Source organism: Gossypium raimondii, chromosome 9, assembly GCF_025698545.1.
Source record: "Gossypium raimondii isolate GPD5lz chromosome 9, ASM2569854v1, whole genome shotgun sequence".
Classification (NCBI taxonomy): Eukaryota; Viridiplantae; Streptophyta; class Magnoliopsida; order Malvales; family Malvaceae; genus Gossypium; species Gossypium raimondii.
The window spans coordinates 36448159-36472814 of record NC_068573.1 but is presented as its reverse complement, the minus strand read 5'-3'; the positions used below and the strand labels follow the sequence as shown (position 1 = coordinate 36472814).

General features: G+C 33.6%; 4 protein-coding genes across 4 annotated transcripts; 2 read left to right on the top strand and 2 right to left on the bottom strand.

The window, feature by feature from the left end:
- The first annotated feature begins 204 nt into the window (after nt 1-204).
- Nucleotides 205-2524, top strand: LOC105799356 (calcium-dependent protein kinase 17). Its single transcript, XM_012629869.2, has 8 exons — nt 205-914; nt 1008-1151; nt 1228-1380; nt 1459-1574; nt 1664-1831; nt 1924-2051; nt 2147-2246; nt 2438-2524. The coding sequence occupies exons 1-8, from the start codon at nt 236-238 to the stop codon at nt 2522-2524; spliced, it is 1575 nt and encodes a 524-aa protein (XP_012485323.1). The 5' UTR covers nt 205-235.
- Nucleotides 2525-4433: 1909 nt separating this feature from the next.
- LOC105799355 (uncharacterized) lies at nt 4434-5711 on the top strand. The gene is made up of 3 exons (XM_012629868.2): nt 4434-4502; nt 4821-5030; nt 5133-5711. The coding sequence occupies exons 1-3, from the start codon at nt 4485-4487 to the stop codon at nt 5178-5180; spliced, it is 276 nt and encodes a 91-aa protein (XP_012485322.1). The 5' UTR covers nt 4434-4484; the 3' UTR covers nt 5181-5711.
- A 129-nt stretch (nt 5712-5840) lies between these two features.
- Nucleotides 5841-9391, bottom strand: LOC105799354 (ABC transporter F family member 4). Its single transcript, XM_012629867.2, has 2 exons — nt 9107-9391; nt 5841-8318 (listed from the first exon to the last, which is right to left on the bottom strand). Exon 2 carries the CDS (start codon nt 8303-8305, stop codon nt 6128-6130), a length of 2178 nt encoding a protein of 725 aa, XP_012485321.1. The 5' UTR covers nt 8306-8318; nt 9107-9391; the 3' UTR covers nt 5841-6127.
- Nucleotides 9392-10991: 1600 nt separating this feature from the next.
- On the bottom strand, nt 10992-23276 carry LOC105799353 (protein CLT1, chloroplastic). Its single transcript, XM_012629866.2, has 10 exons — nt 22696-23276; nt 18794-18939; nt 18333-18370; nt 17628-17743; nt 12879-12978; nt 12748-12783; nt 12572-12622; nt 12318-12444; nt 11770-11895; nt 10992-11530 (listed from the first exon to the last, which is right to left on the bottom strand). The coding sequence occupies exons 1-10, from the start codon at nt 23124-23126 to the stop codon at nt 11364-11366; spliced, it is 1338 nt and encodes a 445-aa protein (XP_012485320.1). The 5' UTR covers nt 23127-23276; the 3' UTR covers nt 10992-11363.
- Nucleotides 23277-24656: the final 1380 nt, after the last annotated feature.

Sequence of the window (24656 nt, the reverse complement as noted above, 5' to 3'; positions counted from 1 at the left end):
TTCCACACATTTTTGACATCTTTAATCCTAAAATCTCTCATTATCAATCCTCTCTAATTTCTACACCAAATTCCAAGCTGCTGTACATTTCTTTCAACAGTTTTTTTTTCCTCACGCTATACATCCTTTCTATTTCTTTGTAATAAAGGCTTTTGTTGAGCCTCAATCAGAACGAAAATATTGTCCTTCTGGTTAAGGCTACCATCCCCTCTCCCACTTTCATTTGACCCCAATCATGGGGAATTGTTGCTCTTGTGGCAGCTCCGCCGAAGATGCCAATGAAAAGGGAGACACCATCACGGCGGAAGAAGCCAAGAGTCCTAACGGTTCCAAGCAGGACTCACCATCAAGGAATAATACAGCCTCCCCAGCAGACTCCTCCAAGCCATCCAAGTCTTCCCCAATCGGACCCGTCTTAGGCCGCCAAATGGAAGACATTAAAGCCACCTACAACATTGGGAAGGAATTGGGTAGGGGACAGTTTGGGGTCACACATTTATGTACTTGCAAGCAAACCGGGGAACAATTCGCTTGCAAGACCATTGCCAAGAGGAAACTTGCTAACAAAGACGACATCGAGGATGTTAGAAGGGAAGTACAAATCATGCATCATTTGACAGGCCAGGCTAACATTGTGGAACTCAAGGGAGCTTATGAGGATAATCATTCGATTTATTTGGTTATGGAGTTATGCGCCGGAGGCGAGCTATTCGATCGGATCATTGCTAAGGGCCATTACACCGAGCGTGCTGCTGCTTCTTTGCTTCGAACAATCGTTCAAATTGTGCACACATGCCATTCCATGGGTGTCATCCATAGGGATCTGAAGCCTGAGAATTTCCTATTGCTGAACCAAGACGAAAATTCCCCCTTGAAGGCCACAGATTTTGGTCTATCAGTCTTTTACAAGCCAGGTTGAGATAATTCCCTCAAACTCAATGCTTTTATATGGCTCAACGATATCTTCATTGCTAGGAATTGTTCTTAATTCATTGGATCTCTTACAGGTGAAGAATTTAGAGATATTGTTGGTAGTGCATATTATATAGCACCTGAAGTCCTAAAGAGGAGATATGGACCCGAAGCTGATATATGGAGTATTGGTGTTATGTTGTATATTCTTCTATCTGGGGTTCCCCCTTTCTGGGCAGGTACATTTGATTTCTCAGTCCTGGTAAATGCAATCTTGAAGCTCGAAACTAAGATGAGTTTTTTTCCCCTTGATAGAATCCGAAAATGGAATATTCAATGCAGTTCTACGTGGCCATGTTGATTTCTCGACTGCTCCATGGCCTTCAATTTCAGCTCAAGCCAAGGATCTTGTTAAGAAGATGTTAACTGTGGATCCCAAGCAGAGGTTAACAGCAGTCCAGGTTCTAAGTAAGTATATACCTAAGCTTTCAGCTATGGCGGCCGTGCTATTTGTATGATTCTGATTGATTGTATGGCCATCAACAGAACATCCATGGATCAAAGTGGATGGTGAAGCACCTGATACACCTCTTGACAACGCAGTGCTAAGCAGGCTCAAACAATTTAAAGCAATGAATCAGTTCAAGAAAGTTGCTTTAAGGGTATTTAACCCAACATCAAACATCCATCTCATTGAATTAACCCTCTCAAAAACATTAGTTTGTGATGTAATTTTTGGTGAAATGATTAGGTCATTGCGGGCTGTTTATCAGAGGAAGAAATCATGGGATTGAAGGAGATGTTCAAGGGCATGGATACTGACAATAGTGGAACAATTACACTAGAAGAATTGAGGCAAGGTCTCGCTAAGCAAGGAACAAAACTCTCTGAATATGAAGTTAAACAACTAATGGAAGCGGTAAGTCAGTTCCAAACATCAATCCCATTTCGTTTATTATTATTTTTTTGTCAATAAGACAAAATATTTGTTGTTTTTCTTTTTGAAAATAGGCTGATGCAGATGGAAATGGAACTATAGACTACGATGAGTTCATTACGGCCACAATGCATATGAATCGAATGGATCGAGAAGAGCATCTCTACCATGCCTTCCAACACTTTGATAAAGACAATAGCGGGTAATCATAGTTTTATTGCAGCTAATTTCGTTATTTCTGCAATTCCATTTTTCCACTTCTGGTAACTGGATGTGTATGCATACGTGTTTGATCAGGTTCATCACTACTGAAGAACTAGAGCAAGCACTACGTGAATATGGCATGCATGATGGCAGAGACCTAAAGGAAATCATTTCCGAAGTTGATATTGATAACGTAAGGAAATTTTCTATATATATTATATTCAATTTTCACTAAAAAAATTAAAATCTTTTGGAAAATTATTTAATACATTAATATCGAAATTTGTAGACTCCACAAATAAGATTTAAAAATTAACCCATGCTATATTTAAAACTTATATCACTCACTGTATATCAAAGATTTCAATTTCATTCTCTTTACAGGATGGAAAGATCAATTATGACGAATTTGTTGCAATGATGAGAAAAGGAAACCCAAAGAGGCGGCGTGATGTTGATTATATTTTATGATCAAAAAACTTGCATCACATGAAGAAGAGATTGAAATACAACGCAAATTTTGTACATATAATCTAGAGAAGATGCAGAGATGAATTGAGGAGATGGCTAAAATTATTTTAGGAAAAGAAAAGATATGGTTTAGTCTTTAATTTTCAACATTCAAACTTGCTTACTAGTATGTTTAGGAAAATGGAGTGGGAATTTTTTAATTTGTTAATGTTTGGCAATATAAAAGATTATGAAATCAAAAGTTAACAACTTGATTTTTTTATTTTTTTAATTTCCTTTCATTTCTACTTGAAAAACAGATCAATAAGAAAAGATGATAAATCCCTATTTTAAAGGAGAAAAAAGTGGCTTAATTTTGGTGAGAAAAAAACGTTATTATTAAACAAAATCTGGGTAAAATTTAATTTGGCGCCACCCACCACTAGTTTCATTTGGCTCAAGTTTCCCACTATACACCCCTAATTTTATAATTTCATTGATTTAATTAATGAAAGTTTTGACTTATGTATAAAGTAGTCGATTGAGTTTTAATTCGATTAGCATTGACATTGTTGTTAATGCAAAAGGACATGAATCCGAATACGTTGAAACGCATTATCTTCCTATTTATGAGTTGAGGAGAAGTTATGAGTAATTTTTAGACCCTAAACCCTAAATCTTAAATTCAATTTAAAGAGTACTCAGACCACTCAAGGATGAGCACTAACCACATCATGTGATGCAAAACCACAAATATGTTAAACAGAGGAAGAATGAAATTATGGTGCCAAATTGAATGAGACCAAAATCCAATGAATTAACTCTGGAAAAATATAGTAAATTAATATATTTCGTCACTTATTGACTTTGCCAAATTGATATCAAAGTTATTTGATTCATTCCATATATAAAGTTTTTTTATTTAATTTTTAAAATATATATAAAGATTTTTTTAAAAAAAATTAAGCTTTAAAATAAATGAATCTAGATAATCGTATGTTCGTGTTTATTTTAGTAAATTTTTTTTTTTTATTTTTTAAAAAATTATTTTGTTTGTTTTTTGTTGGCATGACACTATCACGTCAGCAACTATAGTTGACACGGAACACCACGTCAGTGCCGTTAACAACCACATCAACGTTGTAACAGTCAACATTAATCAAAAGGCCTATTTGACTAGTTTTATTAGTTCGGGAGCTCAATTAAGTGCAAAAAAGTCGCAAGAACTTATTTGATTTTTACAAAAAAATTCTAGGGTCTTTTAAACCATTAAACCTACATTTAAATAGTAATAATAATTGTATCGAAGATCAATGAATGGATAAATAATGAACTGAATCCTAACCTTCCAATAAAGATAAATAATTAATTAAAATTTTGTTTGATTCAATATATTGTATAAATTAACAACGAAAAATTATTTTACTGAGTTGTTTCTACCAGATCATTTATAATCTCTACCAATAAAATCAGTCCATATCATTTTCATTTTCCATATTGGATTAAGCCTCCAAATCATCGAAAGAACTATGAGGTTGGCTGAAACCTCTACAACATTAAATTCATTAATTTTATTAGTTCGGAAAAATAGTTATAATCTCACCATTTTATATGTCCTTATGTCACCTTAAAATACAATTTCAACTATGTATAATATGAAAATAAAAATGAAAATGATATGAATTGATTGTACCGGTAAAAACGGTAAACATCGTAACAAGAATGACCATAAAATAATTCCAAGTCTAAAATTACCATGTTCATTTTATATTGTTGTTGCTAAAATGCTAATCTAATTTAGGCAATATCTTGATTGAAGTTGAGTACATAATTCTTGCCACCAGTTTCTAACTGAAAAATGGTTTATTTAGTTTTGTTTTCAATTTAATCCAACTGCTAAGGCAACCTTTGATTCCCATAACATAAATTATTTATTACTGTGAGATGCTCCCCACCATCTCCAATTCTTTTGCTGGTCACCATGGCTCATCAGACAGAGGTAATTATTTAACTTCCCAACATCTTGTTTACATACCAACAGTTGTGTAATCATCTTCATTTCATCTGCATTCCTAATGTTTTGATATCCATATAAAATATAATCATCTTCATTCAAATTTTTATTCTTTAAGGTTTGATTTCTTTTTCAACATTTTCAATATTTGTACAACTTATAATGCTTGTTTCAATATGACAACTGTAAATTTCATACATACATATAAACAAATAACTAGATATTTTGAATTTGTTCGAATAGAGTATGAAATATTAAGATGTTTTGGAAGTAGTATTTGAAAATTAAAATGGGGAATGGCAGAACAATGTAGTAGGATGGACGCCAGTCCCTCAATTTGGAGCGTGGGATCAGAAAAATGCAGGAGCCACCGATTATTCAATGATATTCAATCAAGCTCGTGCCAACAGGAAGCAGCATAAGTCTGATGTTAGGCGTAGCCTTGGCAATGACCGTGATCTCGTTGTTTCTTCTTTTCCTAAGCGCCCTCCAGACGACCATTATCCAGTCTCCGTACTATTCTCTCCCTCCATTCCCTTTTGCTTCCCCCCCCCCCCCCGGGCTCCCCCTCATTTCACATTCCATTCTTGCTCATTTTTCCTTTTCATATTGCAGAAGAAAAAGAAGATTTTGACCTACATTAACTGCTGTATCAAACCTTGATTTGGCTCCGCCCCTCTAATCTCACTTGATATGTACATTTATAGGCATCTTCCGGTGGGGAACAAAGCATATATAGGGCTTCTTTAACCATGATTTTCCATGTACATATATCTTCTTTAGCATGCAGTGTTGTACAGAGCGCAAGGCTAAAAAAAGATGCCTGCCCAAATGATGTAAAGGTACAACATCTGTATATATATATATATATATGCACGTTTTTGTATGTATGTAATATAATATACACATAGAATGAAGTATATAATTATGATTGTATGTCACTTGATTTCATGCTAAGTTGCGAGGATATTCAAAGCATTCCATTGTTGACTGATAATGTTAAACACAAGAATAAGCATTAACCATCAACACAAGGAAAATGGAATGGATCAATAGCATAGCTAAGGCTGGTTGTGATAAAAGCTTCTTTGCAGCCAAAAAGCCAACTCAAGAAGCTGCTAGGCTTCTTCTTGAACAAGTTTTCCTCGTAGAAATACTAGAGATTGAAAGCATCCCAAGTAACAGTTGGGAAACGCAGATTTCAAGCATCCTATACAGCATTCCTTGCTGGTCCATTCTTTTATGACTGTAACAACGCAATTATGTAACAGAAATAATGAAACATTCTTGACTTTAATCTATAAACTTATAAAACAGGGAACGGGAATTAAAGCCGACACAGCATTTGTTCTTGGATAATCTGGCAAAAATATTACAGTTATAACAACCTCAAAAAGAATTTCATAACAACACAAATACAAATTCCAACAAAATTTAATAACCGACACGACACTTGCATTATTCCTAGCGTACAATGCAAAATTCCTAGTCTCTGAATTTCAAACAAGCCCTCCATACGGGTGAACCATCATACCATATGCAGGTCTTAATGCATTTATACGGTTAAACATATAATTTTTCATTTTTTGTTGGGAAAACTCAATACCACATCAATCATCAACCTCTGCTCTAATCTCTCTTTGCAGCTCTTCTTTGTAGTCTTCAAAACTACCAGGGAAAGTGTTCACAGTCCCATTATCTACTACCCAAATTTGACTCTTCTCTTCATCCTCGCAGACACGTGATATGAGCCTTGAGTCATGACTTACCAGGACTACTCCACCAGTAAACTCATCAAGCGCATCAGCTAGTGCATCTATGCTTTGCATGTCCAAATGGTTTGTGGGCTCATCCAACAGCAATATGTGAGGTTTTGACATGGAAATTGATGTAAAGACAACTCGAGCTTTCTGTCCTCCAGATAATTTTGCAATTGGAGTGAGGTGATTATGGCTGGGAAGTCCAAATTTCCCAAGTTTTGCACGAACAGCCTCCTGCTTGCTAAGTCCTTCTTGATCTGGATGAAGACGAAGCAGATACTGCACTGGCGTCTCCTCCATAATTAGTAGATCAACAAAATGTTGCGAATACCTCCCAATCCTCAATTTCTGACTCCTCCGTACTTCACCTTCTGTTGGAACTAGATCACCAGCAATCAGGTTCAAGAGAGTAGATTTACCAGCTCCATTAGGCCCAACAATGGCAACCCGAGTCCCCATATCAATACCCACATCAACATCTGAGAGCCTGAAATCCTCCCGGTTAGGGTAACTAAAGCTTACATTTATTATCTGCAAAAGGGGTGGAGTTAGTTCAGTAGGCTCAGGGAAGTGGAATTCCACACTGTAATCTCTCCACTTCTTCGGGGCCTCAGCTGGAGTTTCATCCTCATCAACCTTGCCCTTGCCCTTTCCCTTGCTCTTCGCTGCTTCTTTTGCTGCTGCAAACTTCGCTCGATCTTTTACCTTCTCCTGTTGAACTCGATTCCCTGACCTTTTTGCAGCTTTTACCTGCTTTTCATAAATTTCAAACTTCTTATTCATCTCTTTACGACGCTGTTCATACCCTGATTCAAAATCATCAAAATTTCCACGGTAGAACTGGAGCTTGAAATCATGGAGATGAATAATATCAGTGCAAACAGTATTAAGAAAATCTCGATCATGAGAAACAACCACCAATGTTTTTTTCCAGCGAAATAAATATTCCTCTAGCCAAAGAACAGCTCTAAGGTCAAGGTGGTTAGTTGGTTCATCCAGTAACAGAAGTGTTGGTTGCACAAAGAGTGCCCTAGCTAGTGATATTCTCATCCTCCAGCCACCGCTAAAAGACCGAGTAGGACGACCTTGCATTTGTTTGGTGAAACCCAACCCTGCAAGAATCTTAGATGCCTGTGCTTCAGCAGCGTCTGAACCCAAGATCTGCAACTTATCATACAGTTCTGCAAGCCTTTCTCCTGCATCATCCCCATTAAGATCACTGTCATCCTCTCCTCCATTACCAGAAGACGAATTTTGTAAGGCTGTAACTTCTTCTCGAAGCCTAAGTAGCTCTTCATTAGCAGAAACAACAGCCTGAAGGGCAGTTCTATCATCACCAACAACCTCCTGTTCAACCAAAAGCACATCAATATTTTTCGGAACTGGAATCTTTCTCCATGCAAGAAGCTTTAACAAGGTAGACTTGCCCATCCCATTTGGTCCAACCAAACCATATCTTTTACCATGTGATATCTTAACTGAGGCATTCTTTAGAAGCTCTTTCCCACGAGCCGATACAGAAAAATTGTCTATAGTTATGTCTTTGACATTAGCATCTGCTTCATCCTCACCATCAAGGACAGAAGCTCGACTACCAATAACCACTGTGAAAGCATCATGATCATCTCTAAGGGCCTCCAGTTTCGCCTGTTCCGCAGCTTGTGCAGCAAGCATTTCCTTCTTTTCACGCTTCTTCTGCTCCTTTTCACTTATAGAGGTTTCAAGAGGCCTCAAGCCCTGCCTTTGGTGTCTATTGGACTGTGTTTGCTCTTCCTCAGAGGCATACTCCTCCTGCTCCTCCTCCTCATCTGAGGGTGGGAGATCAATGCCATCAGTATAAGATGAAACCTTTGGGCCTTTCGCCTTGGGTTTTGCAGAAGAGGAAACCCCCTTCTTTGGTTTATTATCAGGTTTCTGGTCCATGCTAGCAAGCATAGCTGAAACAGAGAGTTTCTCTTTTTTCACATCTTTGCTGCCTCCCTTAACTTTTGCAGTAGCACCACTCTCCTCTTGCTTTTTCTTGCCCATCACAACAATTACTCTGCTCAAATCAACATGAACAGAAAAGATTTATCAAATAAGCTCAATCTTATTGTTGCTTTGCTATTGTTTTTATAACTTCTTTTAATATATTCTTTTCGCTACCAGAAAAGTTATTAGAAAGAAAAAGCTATTAATAGAAACTGAAATGAAACTTTGTTAAAAAAATTAAATAAGTAGATAAATCCAGCACCATTGCCTAATGTATGTTTGTTGGACTGCTTTGCTCTTTCTTTCTAGTTCACTGCTAAATGTTACTAGAACAAGAACATGGACATGTCATTCAAATGCTACAATCTTAACGTTATTATTTACTATTGTGTTGCTAAAAGAATCACAGGCCCTAACAAACTAATAGTAACCTTTTTATTTGATTCTAAAGGTTAACTAAAAAACCCCCCAAACCCTTAAGCCTATATTCTTAAATTCCAATTACCATCAACAATTGCAGAATCTCCTAATTAGCTTCTTTGTAGAATATTTGAACAAGATATTCCATAGTCAGAATACATACATCAACAGCTTAAATCAAAGTATTAGAACATATCATGCTTAAAGATAATAATTAGATTTATCTAAAATCAAGCCCGATTTAACTAGTACTAAGTAAACCTATTTCAAGTTTTTTTTTTTTCTGGGCAGCCCAACAACATATAGATTCAATGATCAGATAACCTAAAATCAACAATTTTTTTTAAATTAGTTAAAGTTTAAAACCATGGATAAAAACCCGATAGATAAACAGGTATGGCAAGAGAAAACAAAGCAGGGACTTTTATAGTAACGCACCTATTAGCTGAATCAAAGAAGCAAAAACAGAAGAGAAAGCCGAAGTGAATCCTCAAAATCTAGAGAGAAAATATCGAATAAAAACAAATAAAGTGAAGTGATGAGATGAGATGAGATGAGATACTCTTTTTTTTTTTTTGAAAGAATAGATGAGATGAGATACTCAAACACAGAGAAAAGGGAAAAAAATTTTGTTGGATATTGCTCTCAGTGGGAGAGCTCGTGGGGTGAAATAGAGCGGCGACCACCTTTATTTTTATTGCTCCACAAAACACTCCCAACTTGTATCGAGATTCGAGGTTCTAAAAATTCGACTTCAACTTACCATCGTTTTCTTTTTTTAATTTTCAGTTTTTTTACTTACGAAAAATAGCTACTCTTTTCATATTTTATTATTTATGTACCAACCTAGAGTTTATATTGGAATTTTTAATCATAAATTAAAAATAAAAATTCTTAATTATTTTTAGTAATAAGATATTTAACTTCAAGTCCCTCGAAAATTTAATTTTTTTTAAAATTAAACTCTGTTGGTTTTAACATAAAAGTTTTTACGAAAAATACTTTCAACATTTTCTAATGTTTGTTTCGTAAAATAAGATGGTCAACGTAAAATTATCCTCTTATTCCCATAACACCCCATACTTGACTCAAACATCGAGTCAAAGCACCAAGGTATTACAATCTCTACTACATTCTTCACTAATCAAATATTTTCGTATAAACTTTCATAACTCTTTAATTTAGTCCATTTTTTTCATAAAAGTTCAATATTCACTAATTAATCATTTTCTTTATTGTTACACTTTAATCACATAATTTATCTCAATTTATTATTTCACGTATCAAATTTCCATGTATTTCACTTCTATTTCATCCACATATTTTTCAAGTTTAACAATTTAGCTCTCATCATCATAAAAATTCCACATTTTCCATAATTTCACATTTACAATACTTTATGCATATTTCATATCTCATAACACATTCATTAAACTTTTATCATAATTTCCTTATTCACATATTAAATTGTTTCACACTTAAATTTTTGTACATTTTCAATTTAATTTCTATTGTCATGTAATTTATTTTTCACCATATAGGTACTTTAATAAAATAATTTATTATAATATATTATTTCACATAACATATTTTCATGCATATCACTTCTCTTGTTTCAATTATAAATTTCACAAAGTTTACAAATTAATCCTTAACATCATAAAGATTCATTATTTACTATAATTTCACCTTAACGTCACCTTATAATCAATCCACGCCTATCATAAATCTCAAATGTATATTTGTTTCATTAAAAAATTATAAAATATTTTTGAGAAATATATCAAATAGCGAGAAAATATTTTACAGATTTATCTAAATATTAGAGAATATTTATTTTTGAAGTCATTTTCGGAAAATATTTTCGAGTGAAACAAATGGAGCCTTAAACTCGAGTAATTTGCAAATAAAAATATTTTGTATGCACTCCTAAATCAAACAATAAAACAATAGTTGAACTCAAACTAGATTAAGACTAGAAGGATGTTTTGTGATTTGTATTAGTTGTTTGATTTTGATTTTGATTTTAAAATATATAAATATTATTTTAGATATTAAAAATATTATTTAATTGCTTTCAAGCGTAACCAAATTCAATAAATTGTATATTCATATGGTGCTTTTATATTTTTAGGTATCGTGTAAATTGGAATAGCATTATAGTTATTTGATAGTAAAACAGACAATTAACTGTTTACATATTTTCAAATTAAAAAGGTTAAATAGAAAACGGTATAATTAAAATTCTAACATGTCAAAACTCCAAAATTACGGAGACCAGATTTTCCTATTCAGTGACGTCCCTTAAGTGCTTGTTCATTTATTTTCTTTTTTTATATATATATAAATATTTAAAATGTCGTTAACATTAAGAAAAATGAGAAAAACAAATAAACAAACAAACAAAGACAATCCTAATGGGATCGCATTATAAGCATTCTAGAATTTTGTTGTAAATTTCTTTTTCTTTTTCTTTTTTTAATTTTCAACTCAACTTGCATACAAGTATGCACACACACCAAACATTTTACAACAAAGGAGCCTACAAATACAAATGCAACATCTCATCTTCCCGTAATTCAGACATTTGGAGGGTCAGGCTTTGCTCTGGCTTTACTTGATATGATATGATGTTATTGATTTTATTTTGCTCTTCAATAAATGCCAATTGGTGATAACTATGGATTATCACATTCTAGTTGGAGGGTGAGGGCAGGGCCGCGGTTGAACCAGATGGTGTCCAAGCATAAATAAGCAACCCTGTAACAAGGATGATTGCTCCTGCTACAAAACCAGTTGGAAGCGATGATGCAACACCGAGATACGGCAGCGGCAACGTGAACACATAGACTGAAATAGGCACTGCATTTATATAAACCGATAGCGTATTATTAATCATGTTTTCCTGGGAAAGAAAAGCTCCTACTTGGAGTAGCATGCTGGGACTTGTTTACTGTTAGGTAAATCAGATTTTATGAAATTATCTTCTAGCACTTCAACACTATCAAATCGGTTGGGACAGTATGTATGCGTGCATGCATGCATGTTATGTTGAGAAGATAAAGAAGAAAAGGATAAAAGAAGAAAAAACAAAGACATACCCGAAAAAGTGGATGCAAGTGAAGAAACCACAGCAGAAGAAATCTTGAGAAGATGTAGCAAAGATATGTTAAAACCCATGTTCACAATAACAAACAGCAAGGGCAGTAGTGGTGCACCATCACATCCTGTGGCCACAGAAAGTTCAAACTAACTAAATCAATCACTTGCTCCATTCAAGACAGAATCCAGTCACACCATAGGACTTCATGTAAAAACTGAATGGATAATCTCAATAGCAAGCCAACTATATAAGCAACAAATAGAACTTCCATCAATTCTTTTTTTCTTATGTATGAGCAACAATATCCCCCTTTCGAAATTTGAGCTCATAAGCGCAATCCAAGCCCTCTACTAGTGCAAGAATCTAGTAAAATTTTCGAAAAATGTCTAAATTTCTTGCATGATGTATTAGATACGCAGTTTCTTCGCAGATTCATGGAAATTATTCCTTCTAACATTTGAAACGCAAATCATTGCTGACACTACCCAGAACAGAATCAGTCAACCAATACAACAGATAGTAGATAATGAAATAATTAATGCTTACTGCTTGATAAAGTGCCACCAATGTTCAAGAAGCAAGCTGCACCATCTTTAAGATAGTTTGGAAGCTGGCTAAATGGGATGCCCCAAAGTTTTGATAAAAAGGGTAGAAGCAGGCAAATGAACAATGCCTGCACTAAACATGTTACAATCACATCAAAATCCAGCCAAGATCCGTAATAAAAAAAGAGCATTAAAGAGCAGACTGCAAACAAAAATTGCCACAGAACCTAACACTATACGATACACAGTACTTACTTGAAATGCAGATCCATAGGAATTTACAACAAATAGATCTATTGAACCACCCTGCAACAAATACAAGAAAATGATCTTTAATACAATGCAGAAACTCACAGAAATATACCTCTCGACTTTATAAGTTCATTTTGACCAACAAGAGATAGGAAACATTCCAACAGTAAACATCGTACTTTTAATCGCTGTGCAGCATCCAAAAAGATCACTTCCTGCAAACGATTAAAATATCACCTCTTAGAAGAAAGCATTATAGTAGAACTTGGAAATGGTTAGATACTTCGGTTTCAGTAAGAAAGCCAACAACCTTCAGAACAGTATCAGCCGCTTGAAATAAAAAGGAAACTATCATCAATAAACTCCAAAACATGCCAGCTTCCTTCAGTGAATGACCACTGCTGGATCCACTGCAGAAGTAAACACAGGCAACAAGTCAAATTCTCAATGTCTGGTAGAGGAACAACCATTATGAGAAAATTGTTAGGTTACACATTATAAAAAAGGAAGCTACTGTGTCTCAAATCACCATGACTGAAACTAATAAAACTTATATTTGTAATATTTGAACTTAATATAAATTATGCTGCAAATAAAATGCAGTTTTGCCTTCAAATTTAGTAGATTCATATGAAAGATGACACTAAACTAATATAAATTAATTGAGATGCTAAAAGAAAGACCAATTAGCTAGTTTAGATGGCCTTATGAATGGGGGAAGAGGCAATCAATAGTGACACTACCAGGAAAATTATTAATGCACATTTCCATTGTACTACGTGGCTCTGATCCTTTACTGTTTTTGTTGTTATTATTTTTTAAATATCCTACTGATTTCCTATTTCTGTTGATTCCATTTTTTAAATCTCCTACAAAGTTTAGGAGATTCAATTAGAGTTGTTATATATATGTTTTTAAAAGGATGCTTATGATTCAATAAATGCAGACAGTTTCTGATTTTCTCCTACTGCATTATTCATTCATTTCTACTTATCTACATGGTATCAGAGTATTGCTAGAACTCTAGTGAGTCTGACCCTGTTTTCCTTTTCACTCTTTTCTCGGTCATCACCAATTCCTCTACCTACTACATGACTGCCACTAACCTGACCACTGTTGTTAACTTTAATGGCAGCCGTTGCCTCTTCCACCATCCAAGTGATTCAATTTAACCCAACTACCCATTAAATTGCAAGGTAGTATTATCTTCGCTACCTGGAAAGCTCAGCTTGTTGTGCTACTCAGTCATCTTGACAGCAAAAGGCCAGCTTCATCAATATTGAAACTCACAACCCCAACTAACATGTTAAGTTTCTTCAAGACCAGTTGATTTAACAAGCCATCATGGCTTCAGCAGACCCAACCGTTGCAGATTGTCAAAGCCAGTTTTAACCTCTCCAGAGTCAAGTCAACTGCAAAATATCTACAAAAGATTCAATCATTTGCTGATGCTTTCAAAGTTGTTGGTTCTCCTGTAGCTGAAGAAGCATATTGGCCCTGAATATCCTGAGATTTCCATTGCACAAGCTCACTAATCACGAGCTTTTCCTCAGACATCAAGATCTTCACAAACCATCTTCTCTCATTATTGCTGCCACCGCACAAAAAAAAAAAACCCCTCTTCTAGCCAATCAATCAGAACAACCGACAACTCACACTTAACCAAAACCCATGCTCCTCAATGCCTTGATCCACCAACTCCAACAACCAACAAAACTGGCAGTCTTATTGTCCCAACACCTCATTCACTGCGAACTTTGCAACCAGAGAAGTCATATTGCAAGCTAGGTCACTCAGGATCCATAACCATTTAGCAATAAAAGCCAATTTTGCCTCCGATCTTCAATTGGATGCCAACACATGGAACTTGGGCTCAGGCACCAACCGTCAAGTCACCATGACACCTCACAACCTTCAGGAGCATACTAGCCATGACAAAATATCAATGGGAGATGGTAAAACAATTCCCATTACTTACACAGATTCTACTAAGTTAAATGCATCAAGTAATGTTTTCAGGCTATTTAACAATCTTCTTGTGCCTGCTGTAAAGCAAAATCTTATTTTGTTTCTAGATTTTGCCAAGATAACTCAACTTCTATTGAATTCTTTCTTTTACATTTTCATGTGAAGGACCTGCGAAGTGCGAACACAGATTCCACTAGGGTGCAACCGGAATAAAAAAATACTCCACATCCTCACATACTAACAATTTCACCACTACCAAAGTACCTGTTTATGTTTGGCATCATCATCTAGGACATCCTCATTTCCAAGCTCTCAATTTTATTTTGAAGAAGATTTCTCTCCTTTTTGTTCGCGAACACAAATTACTTTCTACATTCAAGCTGTTCCAGTAAAATTCATCGATTTCTTTCTTATAAACTAACTCAGTCCAGTGATGCTCCCCTAAAAACATTGTTTAGTAACTTACGAGGACCTTCATTTTTCATTTTTATTGATAAAAAAACTATATTATTGGAACTTTTTAGACCAATGTACCAAATATATTTGGTTGTTTACACTTCAAAATAAAAGTGAAATCAAATCCATCTTTCAGAAATTCACCCCACCAATGGAAAAGGTTTTCAACACATAATTTCCATCTACACTGATGGAAGGGGTGAATATAAAAGCTTCGAGTCATATCTTCAATCAAACAGCACCAAGCATCTGATTTCTCCCCCATATACCCCTTAACAAGTTTCTATAACAAAAAGACATCATAAGCACATCATAGAAATAGCTAAAACTCTTTTACATGAAGCATCGCTACCATCATCCTTTTGGTCATTTGCATGTCACCGTATTGTATATCTCATTAATCTGTCTTACAACTACTTTAAAAAATCATCTTTCCAAAAACATTTTGGTGAAATGTCCAATTACCACTCACTTCAAACATTTGGTCGTCTATGTTATCCTTGGCTCAAGCCTTACACAAATCATAAACGTAAGTCCAAACCCACTAAATGTGTCTATTTAGGCTTCTCCACAACCCACTACTCTCATCTAAGTTCTGACCTGGTCCAATCCAAATTATATATTTCAAAAGATGTTAAATATTGAGCATATTTTCCCATTCAAAAATCTTCTTTTTTTTCCTAATTTAAAAAAAGTTAACAAATATCATGTGGGAAATTCGCCACTAATCTTCTATCAAGTTTTCATCTACTCCGCCAACCATCTCAAGTCTCCCTCCCCTATACCAGTGCATCCAGAACCTCAACAATCAGCAAGGTCATTTGGCAATTCCCGCAATGCAAACACAAGATAAGATATCAAGTATTCTTCAATTCACTACAACTTCCACCTTTTCACCAAAAAATCCCCCACCTCTAGTACATCAAACTCACGCCCACATCACAACCCACCAATGTCAACCAATACTCTTTCTACCTTTAGGTGTGAACCACCCGACGTCCAAACATCATCATTGGACCCACACCTTCATCCTATTACCCCACCACTTGACCTTCTCCCTCCTCCAGCCAGCCCTTCTCAACCTTTTGCTCTTCCTCACACGTATGACAGGTCCCAAAACCAAATTTTCAAACCTTGTATGTCTTTTGACTATCTAACTCAAGTTTCTTCAAACCACCACCTCCAAGCAAGCAAATAAATACCCAAAGTGGAGAGATGCAATGGCATCAAACTTTGATGCTTCAATTCAGAACCAAACTTGGGAACTAGTACCCCAAGACATAATTGATTCCAAATGGCTCTGCAGGATTAAGAAGAAAGCTGACGGAAACACTAATCATTAAAAGGCTCGACTGGTTGCCAAAAGCTTTACCCGACACCCTGGCATAGATTTTCATGATACCTTTAGCTCATTCATTAAACCAACCATAGTACAAGTTGTCTCACCATTATTGTTCATGTTATAATAAACATCGATAATGGCGATAGAAGGATCGCAAAGCAATAAGAAAAGAAAAATAATAACACATAGATTTTACTTGGAAATCCTTCTAGGGAAAAAACACGGGCAGAGAGGAGAAATTCACCAAGGTTGAAAAACGAATGATTATAAAAGGACCCCTTATTTTAGAAGATTCACCAACCAGATGTTAACAACACTTGCTTCAAGTATGCCTAGACAAAAAGTATTTATGGCTCAACCACAAGGTTGATCATTTTGAAGATAAACAAACTCAACTTCCTAGGCCCTCTTTCACTTGCCATCTCTAAAAATTAGGTGTTGTTGCACATCACCTAACATCAAGAGGGTGTACCAACTGTGCTTACGTGGCACCTCTTTTACTATTTTTGCTGGTTTTTTTTTTAATGTCCTACTGGGTTTTTTTTTTTTTCGCTGATGCTTTAAAAACCTCCTACTTTTTAGGAAACTCAATTAGAGTTGTTATATTCATGTATTTAAAAGGATGCTTATGATTCAATAAATGCACATAAAGCTTCTGATTTTCTCCTTCCGCATTATTCATTCCTTTTTACTTCTCTACGAAAATGTCATATTAAATGTTTCTTTTTCTGACGTTTTAATCATAATCAGTTTAATTTTCTTGTAAAATGATACAAGAAGACTATTCACTCTGATTGATTAAAACCTTCAGGAAAAAGTCACTAATCAGTAATGAATGATTCAATTTACGATTGGAAACAGTGTCATTTTTCATAGCTATAATGGTTGTACTGCAAGCTAAAACAGAGACCTGCAACTTCCAAAGTGACCATAAAAGAAGACAACTGAGAATGATCATATGTCGAAATTTTCACTCCTACTCCTAAAACATTTTCATTGTTCTATTTTAATCATCTTACAAGAGTTTTGAAGACCAAGTCTTCAAAAACCAATCTCTCTCCATGAAGCTAGACCAGGACCATGCTACTTTTTATGAGATTAACTGTAATTAAATCCAATAGAAACAGCATTATTGGTCAGGTTTAAATAACTCAATCAAATCCTCTTTCCTAGAGATTTCAGCTCTAATTCAGTTTTAGGGCCTCTACCAGGTAGCTTAGGAGGCAACTAGAAGTTGCACCAAGAGAATTTGTAATGTATCATACAATAGAAATCACAAACATTGTAAGTTACCTTGCTACGGATATAATTACACCAACAGCCACAAGAAAGCATCCAAGTAGTTGGTTTATTCTATATCTCCTTCCAAGAAAGATAATGGATAGGAGAATTTGCCACACAAGAAATGTCTGTAGAAGTCATAGACCAAAGTAACTAATTCAGTGCTTATACATTAAAATGGTTGGTGTCACAAGCTCTAATGAGCTAGATAAGAATCACTAAATAAAAATCTTTAACATGAAATAATCAAATTATTAGTTTATTACACCAAAATCAACTATTGTTTTAGTTGAACATAAAATGAAAACATGTTATATTCATTCAAAGCATTTCTGGCCAACAACTTTGAGCAGGTTTTGAATTGTGTGATAGTTGAACTCATCCAGTTGCATTCTTTATAAAATCCTCAAAGTAAAATTTGGAGCCTAAAACCCATTACAACTCAACCCTAATAGAAAAGGCAATCAGCAGATTATTCAGTTTTTTTTACATGTGTAAATCTATTTGGTTGTTTTCAAATACTATTTCTCTGAAAAAGCTTTCCATTTACTATCTTGCCTTGTTTTGTCATGAAGGCATAGAGGTAGAATCAGCCTTTAAATCAAGAACTTTGGCCATAGCAATTTATACTTGAGAAAGAAGAAGAAAAAAATGGCCTAATACAGACACTATGGCAGTTATATTTAATGTTGAGCAGTAGCAATAAATGTTTCTCACCTGAGATAAAATTGGAATAGAAGCCCCAGATAGAATTGCTGTACAAAGTTGGAGAAAAATGTCAAAAGAAAAAAAATAGTATACAAAAGTTCAATATAATACTCCTATCATTTACTCCAACAAATTCATGTATACTGACTAGAAGCAAGAAACAGAAACATTTATACAACATTAAGAAATTAGCATCAAGTAATTAAAATTTTTTGAAACTCTAATAGCTTCTAACACCTACATCAGTACAGAGCCATCTCTGCCAAGAGGTAAAAAGATCCCAACGGAAAAGAGGCCTAATAACGAATGGTAACAAAAAGATCCCACAGTTGGAGGCTCATTTTTCTGAATGGAAAGAGAATTCATTTTACACGAACAAACATACTTCAAAATCACCATGCAAAGATGCCCTAGAAATATCAGTGTGTTAGGAGACAACATTCAAAAGCATCTGAGTATGATGAGCTAACCTCCAGCTGCCATTCCAGTTGCAGCACCAAGAGCCTCCAAAAGGCCGACAGCAAGAAATGGAGCTTTTGGCATGGAAAGCATCTCATCTGTAACTATGCCAGCATGATACCGGAGATACAATACAGAAAAGTATACAAGCACATACCTGGACAAACCAAGAGTGAGAGAGGTATTAGGCTGGAACAAAATTCCCAACTAACAAGTATCTGTGCACTCTTGAGTTAATGGAATCAACCAGTAACAAAATTCAGCAGCTTTAATTCATCTAGCATATGAAGAACAAGAAGCTTTTGAGAAATGTACATTTATAGCCCCAAAGAAACTGTTAAAATTTCATGGGGATAAAACCCTTCAAACTTAAAAAGGAGAGGTCTTTGAGAAAATAGAAGTTTTAGACATAGATTCAAAACTACTCAAGGTCCATACATTCAGAGAAATTGAGTTTGAGTAAAGCTCGATACATTCAAAGTCAGACTGCCTTTTTTCTAGTAAGGTATCAGGTTCTTTGACAGTTAATACAAGAACAAGTGCTTCATATTAGTACCAGTATATTTTTATCCAAAACATTAGAACTCTTTTCAGAATAAGCATTTATTTAATTCATTATTCAAAAGTTATTTACCAAATTAATTAAATTCTAAACTGTGCAAGATCTTCAATTTAATATTTAATTTAGGATTTCATAAATAATAAGATATATTGACAGAGTATTTGAAATTTTAAAACTTTGCTGTAGTATCTTCTGTTTAGTAGCTATATTTCTTTATATAGATTATTTTTCTTCCTTTAATGCCTAAAATATTTATTTATATTAAAACTAAATTCTTTTTCTTTTTCTTTTCTATTTAAAGAAAAAGTAATATTTTAAATATAAAATACTTCTAAATGTTAACATTTTTATGTGTTACTATATAAATTATTTAATAAATGTCTTTAAAGTTAAAAAAAATTCTTTTATCAGAATCAGAATTATTATTTATAAGTATGATAAATATATTTATTAATTAAATTTAGTTAACCAAAAATTTTAATAAGATCAAAATTCTTATATATAAATGCAAGAAATCTTTATAAATAATTAAAATGTATTATAATTAAATTTTATATTTAAAACTAAATAATTTATCTATTTTCTGTTTTTCTTTTTTATTTAATGAACAAGTGATATTTTTAATATAAAATAATTCGATATAAATTTAACCTTTTATGTGTAATTATATAAATTATTTAATAAAGGTCCTTTATAAATATGATAAATATTTTATTAAATAAATTCAGCTAACCAAAAATTTAATAAGATCAAAATTCTTATATATAAATGTGACAAATCTTTATAAATAATAAAATATATTTAAAAATACAAATTTAGTAATATAATAAGCAATAAAAGATATATTGGTTAGTTCAAAAGTTTATCCAAACTAATGCTTTTATGTATGTTATAGATTATATAAATTCTAATGTAGTTGCATTTACAATCTGCAAATTTAAAATCTATAAATTATATAATATAACAGTGATATAAAACTATGTGCAGTTTTAATATCTTAGATGTTTTTCTTTTAAATTTTAATATCTAAATGAGTATGAACAATGATACCATCCTTCTAAAAGGTGATAATGGGACCCATGAAACACTAGATCAACTTGAAGAAATTTAATATCAGTGATATAAGATCTACATCCAATTGTTTTTTCCCACATACATAAAAGTTATTTTATGAGTAATTAGAAACAAAATCTTTTAACATAAATATATGTTTTCATTGAAAAGAAGAATTACTTAGAATTTTTTACAGAAGTTAAGAAAAGGGTAATTGTTCTACATGAACAAAGAGTGATGGCTACATTTATTAAAAAGTTAACAAAATAGAATATGCTATGTAGAAATCCAAAAGCCAAAGAAAAAAGCTACTCAAGACGAGGCCGAGTGTCTAAACATAAAGCTAAAGCCACCACCTTGACCCACCACAACTTCAAGAAATCCCGCTGATGATATCATATCAACCCTTTTTCTATAATGGAAATCAAAGAGTGATCGATTGTCTCCACAATATTTGTTTTTGACTAATTATGATACCTTCTATGTTCTATGGGTTCTGTTTCATTCAAACCCAGCACTTGATTTTCTTGCCAATTCTATTTTGTTGTTGTTCTCATTTTTATTAATTATTTTTATCCCCTTAACTTCAATATTTATAAACAAGAAGATTAAGAATAAGAAACTTTGAATAATGCACAAAAGATGCTACAAATAGCATATATAACAATAGTATTCTAAAATAGTATTCTTACAAGTTCACTGGTTGTCTTATGAAATTCACATATATATATAGATAGTATTAATTTCACATGACCGAAGCTTTTCGAGCTTAGAAAACCAGCCAAAGGTAGTAAGAGTTACCGCATTTTCCTTACGAACAAACCAAAGCCGTGCACAAGTGGGTCAATCATGCAACTTGTATAGTCTTGCATATAATTGAGATTCTAAGCTAAATCCATCATTGCTCTTAAAAAGAATATTCCTTAATCAATTTAAGTGGGTATAAAAGGCCACATCTAAATGATTTACCAAGAGTCTGTAAGTCACTAATGATGGTCGCTGAAAAAACACCCTAGATTATAATTTGACAGTATGCCTCAAGTCTTCTCAAAAAAATATATATATATGTAGAATTTATTATCTTTTATCAAAGTGCGGGTTAGGGGTTGAGACCTGATCTATTATTTTTTTATCCCTAATTTTCAGCTAGTTACTACTATTCAAATGTGTAGGATTTATAGTTGAATGTGCCTGGCAAGTCCCTCAATTATAGAGAACAGATTAAATTAGTCCCTATACTACTAAAAATAATCAAATAAAGCTAAACTTTAACAGAGTTAAAATTTAATATCATTTACTATTTTTCTTAGGTGGAATATCATTTACTATTTAACAAAGTTATATTTTGTTGAGAGTTGAAATGCAAAAAATAATAATAATTTTCAGAAAATGTTAATTCTATTATGATTTGATCTTATTTAATTCCTTTTATTAGTACAAAAATAAATTAATAAATTTAATAATAGAGAAATTAATTCATTCAATCCTAATAAAAACACTTTGCAACTACTTTCACCTATATAAATATATACACAACATGAGTAGTGTCTTGCTCTTTTTATTCTTTGTCATATATCTTTTGATGGGATGGCAACTTTTTTTGCTTGGGGTGAAAACTAAACATTGGGACCAAAGAAAAAACGGTGGACGTTGAAAAGTAGATGAATCGGGAAAATTGATTTGGGCACGGCACGCTTTACTAGACGAAATTTCCGTTATGGTTTTCGGCCGCTTCCCATCGAGCAGAAACCAAAAGCAACCTAGTTTTGCCTATAAAATATTCGTCATGATATTTTATTTTCAGGTCTCTATTAGGTTCCTTCCTGACGCCTATATGAATCAAAATAAATAAACAAATTGATACTATCTTAAAAAAAAAAAAAAAGAAGAAGAAGAAAGATACAAAAATATTTATATTAAATTCAATTCTAAAAAGAATGGCTGAAAAAATATAAATAGATGCTAAAAGTTACTATATTTTCGAAAAGTAATTTTCAGTGTGCTGTTGTCAAGCGGGCACTAAAAAAAGGAAAAACAGAACACAAAAAAGGAAAAAAAATGTTTTTTACAGGATAATATTGAGCATTAGAAAACCATAACAAGGCTTGGCCCCTAGGCTGCGAGGAAAGGGAAAATTAAATATGTACTAAAAAATTGAGGTTAAAAATTTTATCACGGTGGAAACTGGAAATGGCAAAAAAAGCTCTGATAGTAGTAAAATTTTAAAAATAAATTATAAACAAGGAAGAATAATTATAAAAAAATAATGCGAAACAATAATGAGATGTTTTTGGGTACCCGAATGTGGCGAGCTGAGCCAGAAAGAAAGGGTAATGCTTGAGAGGAACCAAAGCCAGCTTATACAGCACCCGATTCCCTACTCCCAATACCACCGTCACCCCCGCTGCAACCACCACCTCCACCGTCCGATTTCTCTCTCTCCTCTCTACCTCGGTCGTCCGGTCCCCCAATGAATATGAGCATGGGCCTGGTCCTGGTCCCCCTCCTGCCTTCTTCGTGCCATCTCCGCCCTCCGATCTTCCAACCGGCCCCACTGCCTCCACTCTCCAATACTTTCTCGATCTCAGAGCGATTCCTAACGGCCGTTGGTTATTGTGAGGCAACAGAGGGAAGGCAGGAATCTCAATCGTTGGTTTAAACTTCTGATGATGAACCGGAACGTGGGGTATCGTTGAACCGACCGTTAAACGGCGAACAAAGGAAGTCATGTCGACTAATTTTTTAGTAAAGCAAAAAAATTAATGTTGAAAATACTACTATACAAAAAAGATTTTAGCGAGTTTTTGGAAATACTAGTTTGGTGAGATTTTGAGAGCTCTGTTTTTTTGGTTCGAGGAGCTCTATATTTTAGTGTTGGCACAGACACAGAGAAAGAGAGGGCGAAATGTGATGTAAAATATTTATAGCAGGTATGACAATGACCTTTCGTTGTCCAAATTAAAATTTTCTTCTTCTTACTTTTTTTTATTAATTTTCTATTATAAAATTATGATCTGGTTAAAACTTTAATTGAATTGGATCCTACTTTTAGCCTCTCTTTGTCTAAATAAAAATATGAATATCCCGCTAATTAAATTACTCAACTAAAATTTTATTTTAATATTTTTTTATATTTTTTATTTTAATACACACGGTTTATTATTTCCAACTGTTATATATTTATATTACATCTAAAGTAGTTGACCAAGTTGATTTCACAAGTCAACATGACACTAACATAATTAGGTGTAGCAAAGACATATCGCAATCAGCATAATATATTATGTGCCAACACATCATACGATTTTAGCAATATCACTAAATTTACTTTACATAGAAGATATATTTATCTCATGTACTCTCATTAGGTAAGCAAATATAAACCCAAACGATTGATAATTCATAGCAATAGTAAAACTCATCAGATTTTTCAATTTTCTTCTTGTTTTTTTTCCTTCTTTCTTAAGGCACGAGTAATCTCACTTTCTAAATCATATGCTTAGAGCAATTTGCACATTCAAATCTAGTCATAAAGAAAACACAAAATTAGGTAGTGTCAAATTTTGATAGGCGTCAAATCCACAAAAAATAAAATTCTAGACTTGAACGGAATATAAATGAGCTATATAGGAAGTAGGATCGATCCCATAGAAGTTGATCTATCTGAATATTTATTTTGTTATTAACCAAAACGTGACATACGCAATTTTCATGCTCACGACTTGTGTCAACCTATACAAAATAGAATGGGAAATTAAATCTAGATATAAATAAACAATAGAAGTTAAATAAAAACATAATCGAAACAAACAAATCAAGATTAAATATTAACAAAATGAAAACCTCTAGCCTCAGGTGCGATTTTGACTTTGGTTTCAAATTGTTCTAAGAAAATAAAAAATTTCCCTCAATCGGTAAGTCGGTTATAGTGATCGATGAACAACCTCAAACCAACAGTCCTTTCGTATGTAAATTAACCACAAGAATAGCACGACAACAAACCATTACCAAGTGAACAACCCTAAAACCAGCTTCCATAATTTAATCATTCGATAATCTTATGAACTAGAAGGACCCAACTCAAATCAATAACCTCAATTGTGCCAAAATAATCTTAAATTCTAAATATCGTATACACCAACTTGAGTTCCTGTGTCAAAATTTTCATACAATTCACATATCAACTCGTTTTCGACACATTAGACAATTGTATAAAATATTAAAATATATCAATTAAGCACACTATCAATAGGGAAATG